Source organism: Podarcis erhardii, assembly GCF_964252035.2.
Source record: "Podarcis erhardii genome assembly, chromosome: 7".
Lineage (NCBI taxonomy): Eukaryota > Metazoa > Chordata > Lepidosauria > Squamata > Lacertidae > Podarcis > Podarcis erhardii.
The window spans coordinates 80,940,816-80,955,210 of NC_138511.1; the positions used below are offsets into that span (position 1 = coordinate 80,940,816).

At 41.5% G+C, this 14,395-nt stretch overlaps 1 protein-coding gene across 1 annotated transcript; it reads left to right on the top strand.

The window, feature by feature from the left end:
• Positions 1–8,225: 8,225 nt before the first annotated feature.
• Positions 8,226–11,292, top strand: LOC309347744 (phospholipase A2 inhibitor gamma subunit B-like; the record flags this gene model as incomplete). Its single annotated transcript, XM_081872515.1, has 3 exons — positions 8,226–8,361; positions 10,477–10,623; positions 11,135–11,292. The coding sequence occupies 3 exons, from the start codon at positions 8,226–8,228 to the stop codon at positions 11,290–11,292; spliced, it is 441 nt and encodes a 146-aa protein (XP_081728641.1).
• Positions 11,293–14,395: the final 3,103 nt, after the last annotated feature.

Below are 14,395 nucleotides of genomic sequence, written 5' to 3' on the forward strand. Positions count from 1 at the left end.
GAGGACCAGCTGAATATGAATTATGTGACTGGTAGATTGTGTGAGCAAGAATATCAACATCATCGAAAACGTATTGATAATTCAAATACCCCAAGGGTTGGATGTTCAGATAATTCCCAGTGTGGGGGAACTAGCAGGCAGAGCTGTAAGGAAGCCTCACAAGTGTCTGCTATGGCCAGCAAGTCATGTTTTCAATGTGGCAGCAGGTTTCATTTGATAGCAAAGTGTCCAGAAAAGCAACAGGAATTTCAACAGTCCAAGGCCAGTTTCCGGAGCTACAGGGGAAGACGACGTGAGAACTACAAGAATCAACGATCCAGAGGGGGAGCAGGTGCTGATAAGGGACTATCTGCAATGGCAGCACAACAGAGTCCTAAAAGGAGCCAACAAACCTTGAAGTGGATAATTGACAGTGGAGCCAGTCACAGTTTAGTTCCAGCGACATCTAGTGGCAGCTTGATGAACTGCAAGACATTGCCAGTTGCAATGTGACTATAGCAGACAATAGTAAACGAGAAATGAACCTTAAAGGCACAATTTATGTTAACTGTTTGCAAACTAACCTTCCTGTTTTTGTTCTTCCAGGAATGAAGAATGGACTTTTGAGTGTGTCATGCCTGGTAAAAAGTGGTTTTAAGGTTGAGTTTGAAAATGATGTGTGCACCATTTCGAAACAGGGGAAGGAGCTAGTTAAAATTCCCTGTGAGGATGGGCTTTTTGTTTTGGATGAAGAGCAGTTAGCAGCAGGTAGATGTTCAACAGGTGAAGCACAAGCTAAGTGTGTAAATAAGGCTCCTCATACAGGTTGTGCACATCTACTACACAGAAGGTTAGCTCATATATGCTTTAAGTATGTAAGCAAGATGCCAGATTTAGCTGAGGAGTGTAACATTAAACCCTGTCCAAATTTTCTGGATTGTTGTGCTTGTAAACATGCTAAGGTTAAGACATGTAACTATCCTAGATCTGATAGAGTAAGCAAGAAACCCTTTGAACTTGTGCACACAGACGTGTGTGGCCCTATGCCAGTCAAATCGCTTGGAGGTGCGAGATTTATGCAAATTTTGGTGGATGATTTTTCAAGGGCTAGTTGGGTTTTCTTTCTGAAAGAAAAATCACAAGCAGCTTCCATCCTGATGGATTGGATTGAAGAAGTCGAATGTAAATTTGACACCAGGGTGCGTAAAATACAATCAGATCGTGGTGGGGAATATGTGAACCACACGCTGGAGACGTGGTTAAAAAGGAAAGGTATAGTTCATAGACTTACCAATCCCTATTCACCACAGGAGAATGCAGTTGCCGAAAGAAAATTTCGAACATTACAGGAAGCCATTGCTGCTTTGCTGTTTGATTCTGGACTTCCACAGCGTTTTTGGGCTGAGGCTGCACTGTATGCGAATTATACTTTTAACAGAGTGTACAATAGCACAGTAGACAACACTCCTTACTTCATGCTATTTGGGAAAAAACCAAAAATTGATCATCTAAGAGTTTTTGGATGTCGTGCTTATGTGCTGGTGCCTAGGGCACAACGTAGGAAAGGCGATCCTAGATCTAAAGAAATGTTTTTCTGTGGTTATCAAGCAAACACAAAAGGTTGGAGATTTGTGAATGTAGAAGGCAATCAAACAAAAATCACAATCAGCAGAAGTGCGGAATTTTGTGAACAGGATGGTTGGAATAAAATTCATGGAAATCCTGACATACTATTTGATGTGGTGAACAGTAACAATGAAACTCAGGCCCCAGGGCAGGTATTAGTTCCAGAACAGGCTGAGGAATTTGAGTCTGAGGACGAGGGTGAGAAATCGTCTAGTTCACCCAAGTCTGTAAAGTCAGAATCTTCTAGCTCTAAAAGTTCACCTGTACAGCAAGAGAGACCTGTAAAGTCAGAATCTTCTAGCTCTAAAAGTTCACCTGTACAGCAAGAGAGACGTGTAAAGTCAGAATCAGAAAGTTCTTCAACTACTAGTGACAAACAGGTGACGACTAGTGATTCTGGGTCAGAGGGGGAAACTGAAGGAACATCACAGGAACTGTTAAGGCGTTCCAAGCGTGCCAACAAAGGTAAACCTCCTGAAAGGTACCAAGCTATTAGTGTTTGGGCTGGTTTGGCAAATTGCGAACCTGAAAGTTTTGAGGAGGTTGAGCAATTACCCCAGGAGGAGGCCAGTAGGTGGCGTGAGACCATGCAAAAAGAGTTGAATTCTATGAAAGAACTGGGTGTGTTTTCCATCACCAAACTGCCAGAAGGTACCAAGGCAGTAAGTTGTAGGTGGGTGTACAGGATAAAGACAACAGCGATGGGGAAACCAGAGTACAAAGCAAGGCTTGTAGCTCGAGGTTTTACGCAAAGAAAGGGGTTACATTATTCCGAAGTCTATGCGCCCACTTCAAGGAGTGAAACCCTACGGGCACTATTAGCAGTTGCTGCTCAGAAAGGGTTCAAAGTGAATCAATTTGATGTCTCTACAGCTTATCTTCATTCAGACTTGGCTGAAGAGCTCTACATGGAGCTACCGCCAGGATTGAAAGTTGGTAAATCAAATCAGGTATGGAAACTACATAAATCTATTTATGGACTCAAGCAATCTGCTCATAATTGGAATGAGTGTTTGAATGACGTTTTGGTAGGCATTGGTTTTAGCAGGAGCAAGGCTGACAATTGCTTATATTTCAGAGGTTCAGGAGATGCTCGAGAATCTTTGCTTGTTTATGTAGATGACCTGATTTATACTTCAAAGACACAAGAACAAGTAAAAAAACTAGCCAAAGAGTTAAATAAATACTTCAAAGTTAAGAATCTTGGTGATGTAAAGGTCTATCTTGGTGTTCAGATAGATAGGACCAAAAATGGCAGTTTTCTACTGAATCAAAAAGGCAAGATATTGCAAATGTTGAAAAAGTTTGGCATGACGGAGTGTGCAGGTGTTAGAACACCAATGGAAATGGGTTTTGTAAAAGATAATGAGTTCAAGGATAGTGCTGAATTCAAGCGTGCTGAAATCTTTCAGTCAGCTCTGGGAAGCTTACTTCATCTTTCGCAATGGAGTAGACCAGATATTGCTTACGCTGTTAACTTACTCAGCAGAGAAGCTTCAAAACCTAGTGTAAATGCATGGAAAGGAATTCAAAGAGTGTTAAGATATTTACAATAAACCAAAGATTTTTGCCTTGAATTATCTTCTGAAGGACAAGCACAGATTACTTGTTTTGCAGATAGTGATTGGGCAAATTTAAAGGATAGAAAATCAGTGTCTGGCTGTGTAATAAAATTTGGTAACTCTCTGATTGGGTGGAGATCCAAGAAACAGAACCTGATTGCTTTGTCGTCAACAGAAGCTGAGTTCTGTGCCTTATCTGAGTTATGTAGAGATCTAGAATTTTACAAATGCTTGGCACAAGAGATGTATGAAAAGGCCATCACTCCAATCACTGTATGGAGTGATAATCAACCGTGTCTTAAGTTAGCACAAAATGGGCAGTTTAAAGGTCGTACAAAACATTTGGATATCCGCTTTCAAAATGTTTGTCAAACGGTAAAAGCAGGAATTGTTAAATTAAATTACTGTCCCAGTCATGAAAATCAAGCTGATGGTTTTACAAAACCGCTTGGGTTTCAGCGGCATGAAAACTTTTGTGAAGAAATGGGTCTGAAGTAATTTTGTTTTTGTATTGCCAGCGAGAGGGGGTGTTAGGGTGTGAAACCTAAGACACTGGCAAGTTAGCAATGTCATGTGACTTTAAGTAGTCAAGCTTGTTAAGTTGTTAAGTTGCTCAGTATATAAAGAGTGTTTGTTTTCTCTGCCTGTGGGGGCGTGAAGCAAAAATGTCTGAAAGCTCTGGAGGTGTTTCTGTTATCTGTCTGCAATAAACCTGTCTTTGGAAAGACAGGCTTCCCTATGTCGTTATTCCTTTGCTGCTGAGACTCTGAAGCTTGTACTGCAACAAGAATCTCTGCACTGGACTTAATTAATACTCTGCAAAGAGAACTGTTGCTGGTTGCGCAGCGGAAGCGTTTACTGGACCAGTACACAGACTCTCTTAGTTACCACTTTAGCTAATGGGGCCTCCAGCTGCCACCGAGCCGCCGCCGCCTGATTTCTGTTCTCATCCTGAAGCAAAGTTCTTAACCCGAGGTACTATTTCTGAGTTAGCAGAGCCTGTAACCTGAAGCATCTGTAACCCGAGGTACCACTGTACTAACATTGCAACAAGAAAACTCTCCCAGGACATCTGTGGTGCTGCCACTCTCCATCTCTCATTGTCCAAATGCCAAATCCACATCATTCACGATGTCTTTGAGTTTCATCAGCATCACAAGAGAAACCAAAGCAAAGGACGTGGAGCTGTGCTTGCGTATATCCAACCCCAGTAAAAGATAGTCCCTTAAATCTGCAATCTCCTCTGCACACAGACCTGCAATCCCCCCCACCTGCTCTTAACTCTGTTGTTTAGTCGTTTAGTCGTGTCCGACTCTTCATGACCCCCTGGACCAGAGCACCCCAGGCACTCCTGTCACCCACTGCCTCCCACAGTTTGGTCAAATTCATGTTAATGGCTTCGAGAACACTGTCCAACAATCTTGTCTTCTGTCATACCCTTCTCCTACCCTCAATCTTTCCCAGCATCAGGGTCTTTTCCAGGGAGTCTTCTCTTCTCATGAGGTGGCCAAAGTATCGGAGCCTCAGCTTCAGGATCTGTCCTTCCAGTGAGCACTCAGGGCTGATTTCTTCAGAATGGAGAGGTTTGATCTTTCTGCAGTCCATGGGACTCTCTTAACTCTAATCAACTTATTTTAAAGAGCAAGTGGACCAATTCAAACAAGTGCATTTAATGGGATGGAGGGGATCCGGGTCACTGTGCATTTTATTACTGTACCACAAAGGAAACTGTGGAGAGACATTTGTCCCCCTTTCAAATAAGTTCATACTGTCAGGGATACTGCCTTGGCTTCCAGAAGCCTAACCCAATTTCAATACTGTAACCTGATGGGACCCGTTTCCCCACATCCAGGGTTGAGAAATTGAGGCTGGCACAGATTAGGAGGGACGTGTCCTTGGAAGGGGGAAGAGATTTAATTGCTTTTCAACACTGTGCTTTACATTATGGCATAGCATAATTAGAATTCTAGCAATTTGTGACTCTGTCCTGAATCCATTGTTCCTGGGTGCTGGCAAAGTACTCCTTGCAATCCTCTACAAATTACTCCAACTAAGCCTCTTCATGCATCAGTTCCTTGCTTGGCCCAGTGCTGTTCTCAAACTCCTTCCTGCCTTTTCAGCTCTCTAGAATGATGAAGACACTCCTGATCTCCTGCCTCCTCTTGGCCCTGCTTCCTCCAGGTGAGCAGAACCACAGCCGCTGGGCTGTTCGTCATGATTCCAGGAAGGAACGAAGCGGGGGGGGGGGGTCAGCCATTAAAGCAGCATGAGGAAGGAACCAGGACTTGTGGTTCCTTTGAAAGGAAGAGGAATAAAGCACAAGGCCAGATGGATTTGGATTTGATATCCCACTTCATCACTACCCGAAGGAGTCTCAAAGCGGCTAACATTCTCCTTTCCCTTCCTCCCCCACAACAAACACTCTGTGAGGTGAGTGGGGCTGAGAGACGTCAGAGAAGTGTGACTGGCCTAAGGTCACCCAGCAGCTGCATGTGGAGGAGCGGAGATGCGAACCTGGTTCCCCAGATTACGAGACTACCACTCTTAACCACTACACCACACTGGCTCTCAATGATTACAAAGGATCCTCAATGATATATTGTTTTGTTCCCAATATTCAATTTTTATTTAACCAAATGCCTACAGAGAGGTGTGGCATCCCCAACTACATTGAGGGAGCGAGAAAGGCAGTAGTTCACTCTTCGATGAACCAGAATCCTAGCTCATATTTAAAGCAAAGAGTAAGTTTCTTGCATTTGTAGAAATTTATGATAGGAGACAATGTATAGGCACTATTCTTCTCATATTTTGGAGCGGAATTACCCTGCCCCCCCCCCATGCAAACTTTAAGTTTCCTGGTGTTAAATGCCACTCCAATCTCTGAGTGGAGTCAGGTCACAGGAGTACCAGATGTGCTTACCAGAGTCTGTCATGTTTGCTGGTGCTGATGGGAGTTGTAGTACAACAACTTCGGGAGGGTTAAGGGTTTCCCCACACCTTCTCTACTGGTCCTCTCCCTCAGACTGCAGGAGTCATCTTGGACAATCATTCTCTGCTCTATGCAACGCCCACCCCCATTCAGAGTTTCAGAACTACAGAGGGAATATATATAGAAAGCATTATGTAGCTGAACAATGGTCCATCTAGTCTAGCCTCTTGTTCTTGCCATGGGTCCTATGGGAAGCCCCTAAGAAAGATCTGAGTGCAACAGCTCCCTTTCTGTGGTTTCCAGTAACTAGTATTCAAACAAATAGTGCCTACAATATTGCAGGGGGGGGGGGAATCAATTGAGGATGGTAACCATGTACGTTTCTAGTCCGCTTTTGAAACTATCCAAGTCAGTGGCCTTTGCTGCCTCTCGTAAGATGAAGTTTGTAGCAGAAAGTGTTGTGTTCATGTACCATGATGCAGACCTATTCCTCCTACACAGTTACTAATGTTTTCTAAACCCATTTCCCCCCTGTCTGCAGTGGCATCTCTGATATGTGAGGCTTGTTACAATCAAGGAAAACATTGCATAAATCCCACCACTGAGGAGTGTGACGATTCCAGTGACCAGTCCTGCTTGTCTGCCAGTGGAGCATTTAAATCACGATTTAGACAACTACTCTGTAAGACTTGATTTAAATTATTTATTTTTACAGAAAGACTCATTCTTGCTGGCATAATCTTAATATTTACAGCGAGATGAAGGTTTTGTTTTTGGAATAATAAATTTTTGAGTAGTTTTTACAGTTATATCAAAAAATACTGATTTGGTTATACTATTAGAAATACACTCACAGATAATTATGAAATTTTTGTAAGGTTTAATAAATTAACTGTTTATATTTGGACAACTTTTCTGCTGTACTTTATTGGAAGGAAAAAATAATCATTTCATTAATAACAATTTAAACAATTTATTTAACTAAAACAATAACACTATACGTATCCATGTTTGTTAACTGATGTGGTTTAATGATTTTTTAAGAAATACCTTGGAGGGAGTTACAGCACACATGAAAAACTTAAAACAAATCCTTATTTCCTGATGAGGATAGCCTTTGGACTATAATGTAACTTAAATGGAAAACTATCTTTAGAAAGATTTTTCCACCAACAACATTTTAAATTTTAAAAGTCCAATTTAAATTTAAATTTTGATTTAAATTTAAAAATCTGATTATTTTGATTTTTAAAAAAATAATAATTGATTTTTATCCACCCTGTCCAGTTACCTGGGCAGTCACAAAACTTATTTCATTGATGAATTCCTTCCCATGAAACCTCCTGAACTGGTCTTAGAAGTGGCTTAGTCCTGCTGGAACATGACCCAGAAGCTATACGCCACCACCCTCGGCCAATAAAGCAAGATGAGCATCGCAACCCCAGAGTCAGTCATTACTGGACCTAATGGTCAGGGGTCCCTTTACCTTTTAAACTTGCAATGGGGGAAATCTGAAACCAGCGAGACTGGAGTAGATTTGTACAAAATAAAAATAGACATTGTAAACATTTTAAAACATTTGCAGGATTGATTTAAAATATTTTGTTAGGTTATGATTTGATACCTATTTATAAATATTAGAAGTCTTTTAAGTATGGAGATAAAGTAAATAGGATGATTTAGAAATGCGAAATAAAAGTGATTGCATATGGAAGTCAGGGAGGAGGATGGGAGGAAGTCAAAGCTCAATTTGAGCATAGATATATGTGATGAAGAAATTTTATTTGCTTGTTATAAAGGGAAAAATAAATTTTAATAAACATTATATTAAAATAGAAAAAGGAAGGAGCTCCAAGGTCCCTGCCACGAACAACAGGAACATGGGGTGGCTCAGCTGGGGGAGAGGAACTGACGAGGAGGTGGCAGATCTTGCCTCCAAGGATCACACCACAGCTTCAAAGGGAGCAGCATCAGGCAATGCTTTTCTTGGTGGTCAGATCCCCTGCCCCTGTGGATGCTGCCACATAAGGTGACCATCAACCCTTGCCTCATGAGTGGACCAGCCCTATCTCCAGGACTAGCTATTTCCTATTCCAATTCTTTCTTTTATAGCACTTTTGCCGTCAACAATGGTTCTCAAGTCCTGCATCAATACAGAGTTGTGTGATGCAGACTATTCCAGTGTCTCCATAACCTCATCACTGTACACCCAGAGCAAGCTCTCCTGCTGCAAGACAGATATGTGCAACAGCGGACCTCCTGAAAGTAAGTACAATAATCAGGAAAGCTGGTCTCACAAAACTCAAACAATGAGAGAGGTCAAAGAAAGACAAACAAGTTTTTGGCAGTATCCTGATGTCAGGGACTGGCTAGACAAGGAGGAGCGGTGGCAGCCAGTCGCTCCAGGAGATGCCTGAGGGCGACACTAGGAAAGAAGATTTCAAACCTAATTCAGACTGGTGGGACAGGGAGAAGCTACTGACAGAGGGAACCAGCAGGGAAGCATTGGAGCCATAGTATGGGGGTGGCAGGAACTAATAGAACAAAACCTAAAATCCCAGTAAGAAGATTACCTGAACAACATACAGCCTCTATTAGCAAAAATTACAAGGGAGCACCACAGTTTTACCTTAGTGCCAGAAACGCCCCTCCCATAATGTTACTCACAGTTCCTCTCCAACAGCTGCTTCTGGTATTTACATCCTATGCTTTCCTCCAAAAAGCTTGAGCTCCCACTCACCATTTTAGCCTCAAAATATCCAGTGAAATAGGTTAAGCTGAGAGATGGTTCCTGGCCCCAGGCCACTCAGCAAGTGTCATGGCTACAGTGGAATTTGAACCCTGGTCTCCTAGATTCTAGTCCAACCCTCTAACCACTACAACTCACTGCCTCATTGGTTTCCCAGAGTTCTAGCCCCCAAACCTAGAGTGACCCATTTTCTTTGATGCATTTGCATTTGTAGAGATATATTTGTGGGACAGGCCTCTGTCCTTCTTGTAGAGGAAGGAACTGATTTATTTTTTGTTTGCATTCAGGGAATTAATATCTTCAGGTTAAAGCAAATGCTAAGAAAGATGTATTAGATGCAATGGGCTCCAGTGCCACCTAATTAGTAAGCTATAGAGGAACACTATCTACACAAAGGGGAGAAGAACCAGGTGGTGCAAAGAATAAAAAGTATAAAAAATTACATTTGTTGCTCCACTCACTTTCACAACAGGCCCTGTCACTGGCATGTGGCCCTGAGAAGCTTGCCTAGAAGGAAATGTGGCCCTCACTGAAACAGTTAATACGAAGGTTCAATCTGTAAGCCCCAGCTAGGCTCCTGGCGTACACCAGCTGCTGACGCAGGCCTGTATCACCATCCTTTTCAAACTAGAGACAGAACCTGGGGTTGGGATTTGAACCAAGAACCCCAAAGCTGGAAGCTGCGCTGAGCTGGAGCCTGGCTTAGTGAGCTAGCATGAATTGCATCCTGAGACCCTCAGGTGCAGAGGAAGATAGGAATAACAGCACACCAGTTCTGGTGTTCCTTGGTTTGGTATCCAATAGTTTGTTCACAGGCTGCAATAATGGATGTTTTTAGCTTGGTCCAGTGTTCCTCGATCTTATCAAGGAATTGTGAAAGCAGGTGGTCCTTAAGAGTCCTTTGGAAGCAATCCCACTTAATGAGATCTTGAAGGGCTTGAGTGTTCATTTTGCGCCTTGGTTTCCTTCCTTGAAGCCGGTGTTGAGGTAAAATTTGATAGCCATCGTGGAGCGTATTAGTTGGTGATTTGTCCAGCAGTTGTTGGCACTCATCATAGCTCTGGTAAGGAGAGTTAATTGGAAAACCCCTATTCCCCTCACAGAGCTATGGATTAGCAAACAAACCCCACACAATAGCTCTTATTAGCTGGCATTTTTTCTTAGGTGAAATCATGATTTTACCAAAACTAAGCACATGTTGTCCCAGAAGTGTTTTTTAAGGATAAAACTACGAAAAGCTTTCTTTCTCTTTACCACTCTACGAGGGCCATTTTGTAGAATTTTATCATCATTTCTGTGCATCCATGGCTACCATTTTGTCTCTCAGAATGCCCCCCAGTGGTGCTCAGCGCTAAGCCCAATTGCTTAAAGTGGTATCCCTTTGCTTGAAATGTATGCTGTGAATGTGGCCCCAGTCAGAAATCTCTTGCACCATGCATTAATGTAGCCCTGGATGAATGGAGCATGGCTGAAGCACTCCACTTGCAGAAGTGCTATAAGGTGGTACGCATCCATCTTGGAAGAAGAAGCACAATTCCCACCCCTCACATACAGCAAGTTGTGGTTTGCATCTGCAAAAGAAATACATTGACTAATTGCAATGTTGGTGTGGTGTGGTGATTGTTTTCCAGTGCCTGAGAGTGAGACGAGGGAGCCCAATGGGCTGAAGTGCTCGAGTTGCTTCTCCATCTCTTCAGACGAGTGTGAGGGCAATAAGACCGTCAGCTGCAGAAATGAGGAGGATCAATGCTTATACATTGGGGCTCGCCTGAACATCGGTGAGTCTTGTATGATGGAGTGCAGGTAATGCCCCATCTGTACTATACATTTAAAGCATAGATTTTGTTAAATAAAAATACATCTTAAAATTTGCACTTTAAATTGGGGGGGAGGAGTAGGATGGAGACCCACAGGCCTAGGGGCCAAAGGTATTCCTCTAGGACTTTCTCTCTCTGGCCTTTGGGATCCTCCTTAGCCACACCTCCTCTCCATAGGCCACAGCCCTCACAAGCCCCACTTCATACCCTACCTGTATGCTTTGGCCTGGCTGGATTGTTGCCCCTGAATCTTGGTTACCTGGAGGGAGTATAGAGAGGGGGGGTTGAATGTATGTATAAAATAGCCTGCAGTGCAAAGGTGAAATTTACATATGTTTCTATTGGCATGTGGACCTCCCAGAAGGTCACCCAGACTGGAAAAAGGCTCTAGGTCTGAGAAAACTTGCCCACCCTTCTGTTTGAGGGAGTGGGTTTTGGATTCAAAAAAATATGCGTTTGTTTTTCCCAACAGGGGGAAACATCACCCTGGGCGCTATCCGAGGCTGTGGAACAGCTAGTGTGTGTGACTACACTGAGGGGTTGCTGGAGACTGATCTTGAATCATTAGGAACTGAGATCACTCAATTTGAGTGCACTGAAGCAATGGACGAGGATTCCAATGAGCTGTAGCTGAGAGAAGGCAAACCACCACCGCCCAGAAGAACCCATCATTTATGGAAATTGGAGGCCTAGTGGTTGAAGCAGGGGAGGTCTCAGCCTGAGGACACAAAGGCTTTCTTACCAGATGTCTAGAAGCTCCTCCTTAAAGAAAGACTGTACTTGACTTTCAGGTGCAAATGAGGTCATTGAATCATGTCCAAAATAAATATATATGGTTAATCATGTGTGTTGTATCATTTTACCAAAAGCAACATTTCTTGGGCAAAATAATAGTGCTTGGAGGTGGGAAATAGCTTTGGCAGCGGGCAGGGGTGAAATCCCTGGCCAGACTTTCAGGTCCAATTTTAATCAATTAATATTAGCCGACTTTGGGTGGTGCATCCCATTTCTCCACTTAAGGTAAAATGGGGAGAAAAAAGAAATGGAAGGAAGATAAAGTCCCTACCAGAGAAGAATGGCAGACTTTGGGCTGCCTTGCTGTCAAGAGTGGTCTATCCCATTTCACCACTTGAGGTAAAATGGGGAGTGCCACAGCAGATGTGCTGCGCAACCCCCACTAAAGCTAATACTTCAGGAATTTCTTTAAGAATCAATCAATGAGTACAGCATATTTTCTTCTGCAAACCCATGTAAATATTCTAAGGTATTTACTTTAAAGTTTGTTGTGGCCTGTCCCTCTTGTACAAATTCAGATACTTCTTAAAGTGTCGTTTTGAAATTCCTGGGGGAGATTAATCAATGACAGTCATATATTGGGACACATTTCAGTCATGTAACAGCTCAGACTGAATGTTGAGGCAGACAATTCGGTCTCACTGTTAAAGAGATCCATCAAGTTTTGCCTCCTTTTTTTAGGAGGACTTAGGTTTCTTCTGGTTCCACGAAAGTTTGAGTTAACTCTTTCTTAGTAAAAACACAATTTTCTTTTCTTTTTAAAATAATTTTTATTGAGATTTAAGATCACCCACCAACACCCACCAACACCAATAAAACATCATATCTTATTACATATATCCTACTTTATGCTCCATAGAGCTGTTGACTTCCATCCTTCCCTTCCATAATTTTCCCTATTCTATTCTATAATTCACAGTTTCTTTGATTAGGTATTACAACATTACATAAGGTTTACTTCAATCCTGCCAACGTTTTCAAATTTGTACAGTCTCACTTATATAAATAAAAAATGTACACCATTCTTTTTGGTACTTTGTCTCCTCCTGATTGCGAATTCTGTGTGTCAATTTAGCCATCTCAGCCTATTTAACCAGCTTTATCTGCCATTCTCCTATTGTCGGCATCTCCTGTTGCTTCTACTTTTGAGCTATCAGAACTCTGGCTGCTGTTGTTGCATACAGATATAATCTTTGATCAATCTTCTTAATATCCTCTCCCACCAAACCTAGCAAGAATTCTTCCGGCTTTTTGGGAAAGCTATACTTAAACATGTCCATGGGGTCACGAAGAGTCAGTGACGACTTAACGACTAAACAACAACAACAATACTTAAACATCTTTTTAAACTCGTTATAAATCGATTCCCAGAACTCTTTTAATTTATTACATGACCACCACATATGATAGAAGTCGCCATCTTTTTCCTTGCATTTCCAGCAAGTTTTACTACTAGTTCTGTACATTTTTGCCAATTTGGTGAGAGTAAGATACCAACGATAGACCATCTTCATAACATTCTCTTTTATGTTCTTTGCCGTCATCCAAATTCCCAAATATTTAACTTTTTTGACCACCTTGATTTCAGTTTCTTGTTCTAACCTTTCTACTTCACTTTTTTCTAAATTTTTGCCTAACATTTTCATCTTTGTCTTATTCAATTTAAATCCTGCCAATTGCCCAAATTTTCCCATTTCTTCCAATGCTATTTTTACACTTTCTTGAGGTTCTTCTAAGGTTAATACCAAGTCATCCGTGTAGGCCTTAAGTTTGAATTCTTTGGCGCCTATTTTGACCCCTTTTATCTCTGTTCTTCCTCTCAGGCAATTTATTAGTACTTCTAATACACTGATAAAAAGCAGTGGAGATAGTGGGCACCCTTGTCTGGTGCCCTTTGTAATGTCAAATGAGTCTGTTAAGGTGTTGATCACAATTAATTTTGCTTTCTGCTCTGAGTAAATTTCCTCAATTCCTTTTAAAAAGGTGCCACAGATCCCCATCTTTTCTATACTCTTCTTCATAAATGACCAGGATACGTTATCAAATGCTTTTTCAGCATCGATGAACATCAGTACGGCTGCTTATCATTTCTTACTTCCAGGTATTCCAATATATTAATAATATGTCTCACATTATACTTCAATTGCCTACCTGGCAAGAAACCTCCCTGGTCTTTATGAATTAAATCATTTAACATTGTCTTCAATCTGTTGGCCAAGATAGCCACAAAAAGTTTATAGTCATTGTTTAACAATGATATTGGTCTGAAAATTTTTAACACTCTGATGGTCCGCATCTTGTTTGGGGATTAATGTTATATAAGCCTCCTTCCAGGAGTTTGGTATTTTCCCTTTTCCTTGTAAAATAGCATTCATTACTTCCCCTAGAACCGGTACTAGCTGCTCACCAAGTGATTTATAATACTTAGAGGTTAACCCATCCGGTCCTGGGGCTTTGCCTTGTTTCATCTTCTTTATTGACTTTTGGATTTCTTGATTAGTTATTGGGGCATTTAATTGTTCTCTTTCCTCCAATGATATCTGTTTTCCTTTATAAATTTCCAAATATCTTTCTATCTTTTTTATATCTTCTTTTCCTTTCCTGTAAAGTTCCTTATAGAATCCTTGAAAGGCTCTTCTTATTTCTTTTGGATCTTCCGTCAGCTGTTCCCCTATCCTGATTTTATTAATTAAATTTTGACTTTGACATTTTCTCAGCTGCCATGCCAGAAGCTTCCCAGTTTTATTTGCTCATTCAAATTTTTTTTGTCTCATTAATTTTACTTTCCATTCCACTTCTTTATTCACCAACATGGAATACTGAGTTTGTAGCATTTTAATAGTCGGTTTAATTTGTTCATCTTTTGGTTTTATTATCAATTTTTTCTCATTTTCCATGAGTTGAACCAGAATTTCTTTCTTTCTTTCTCTTTCTTTCT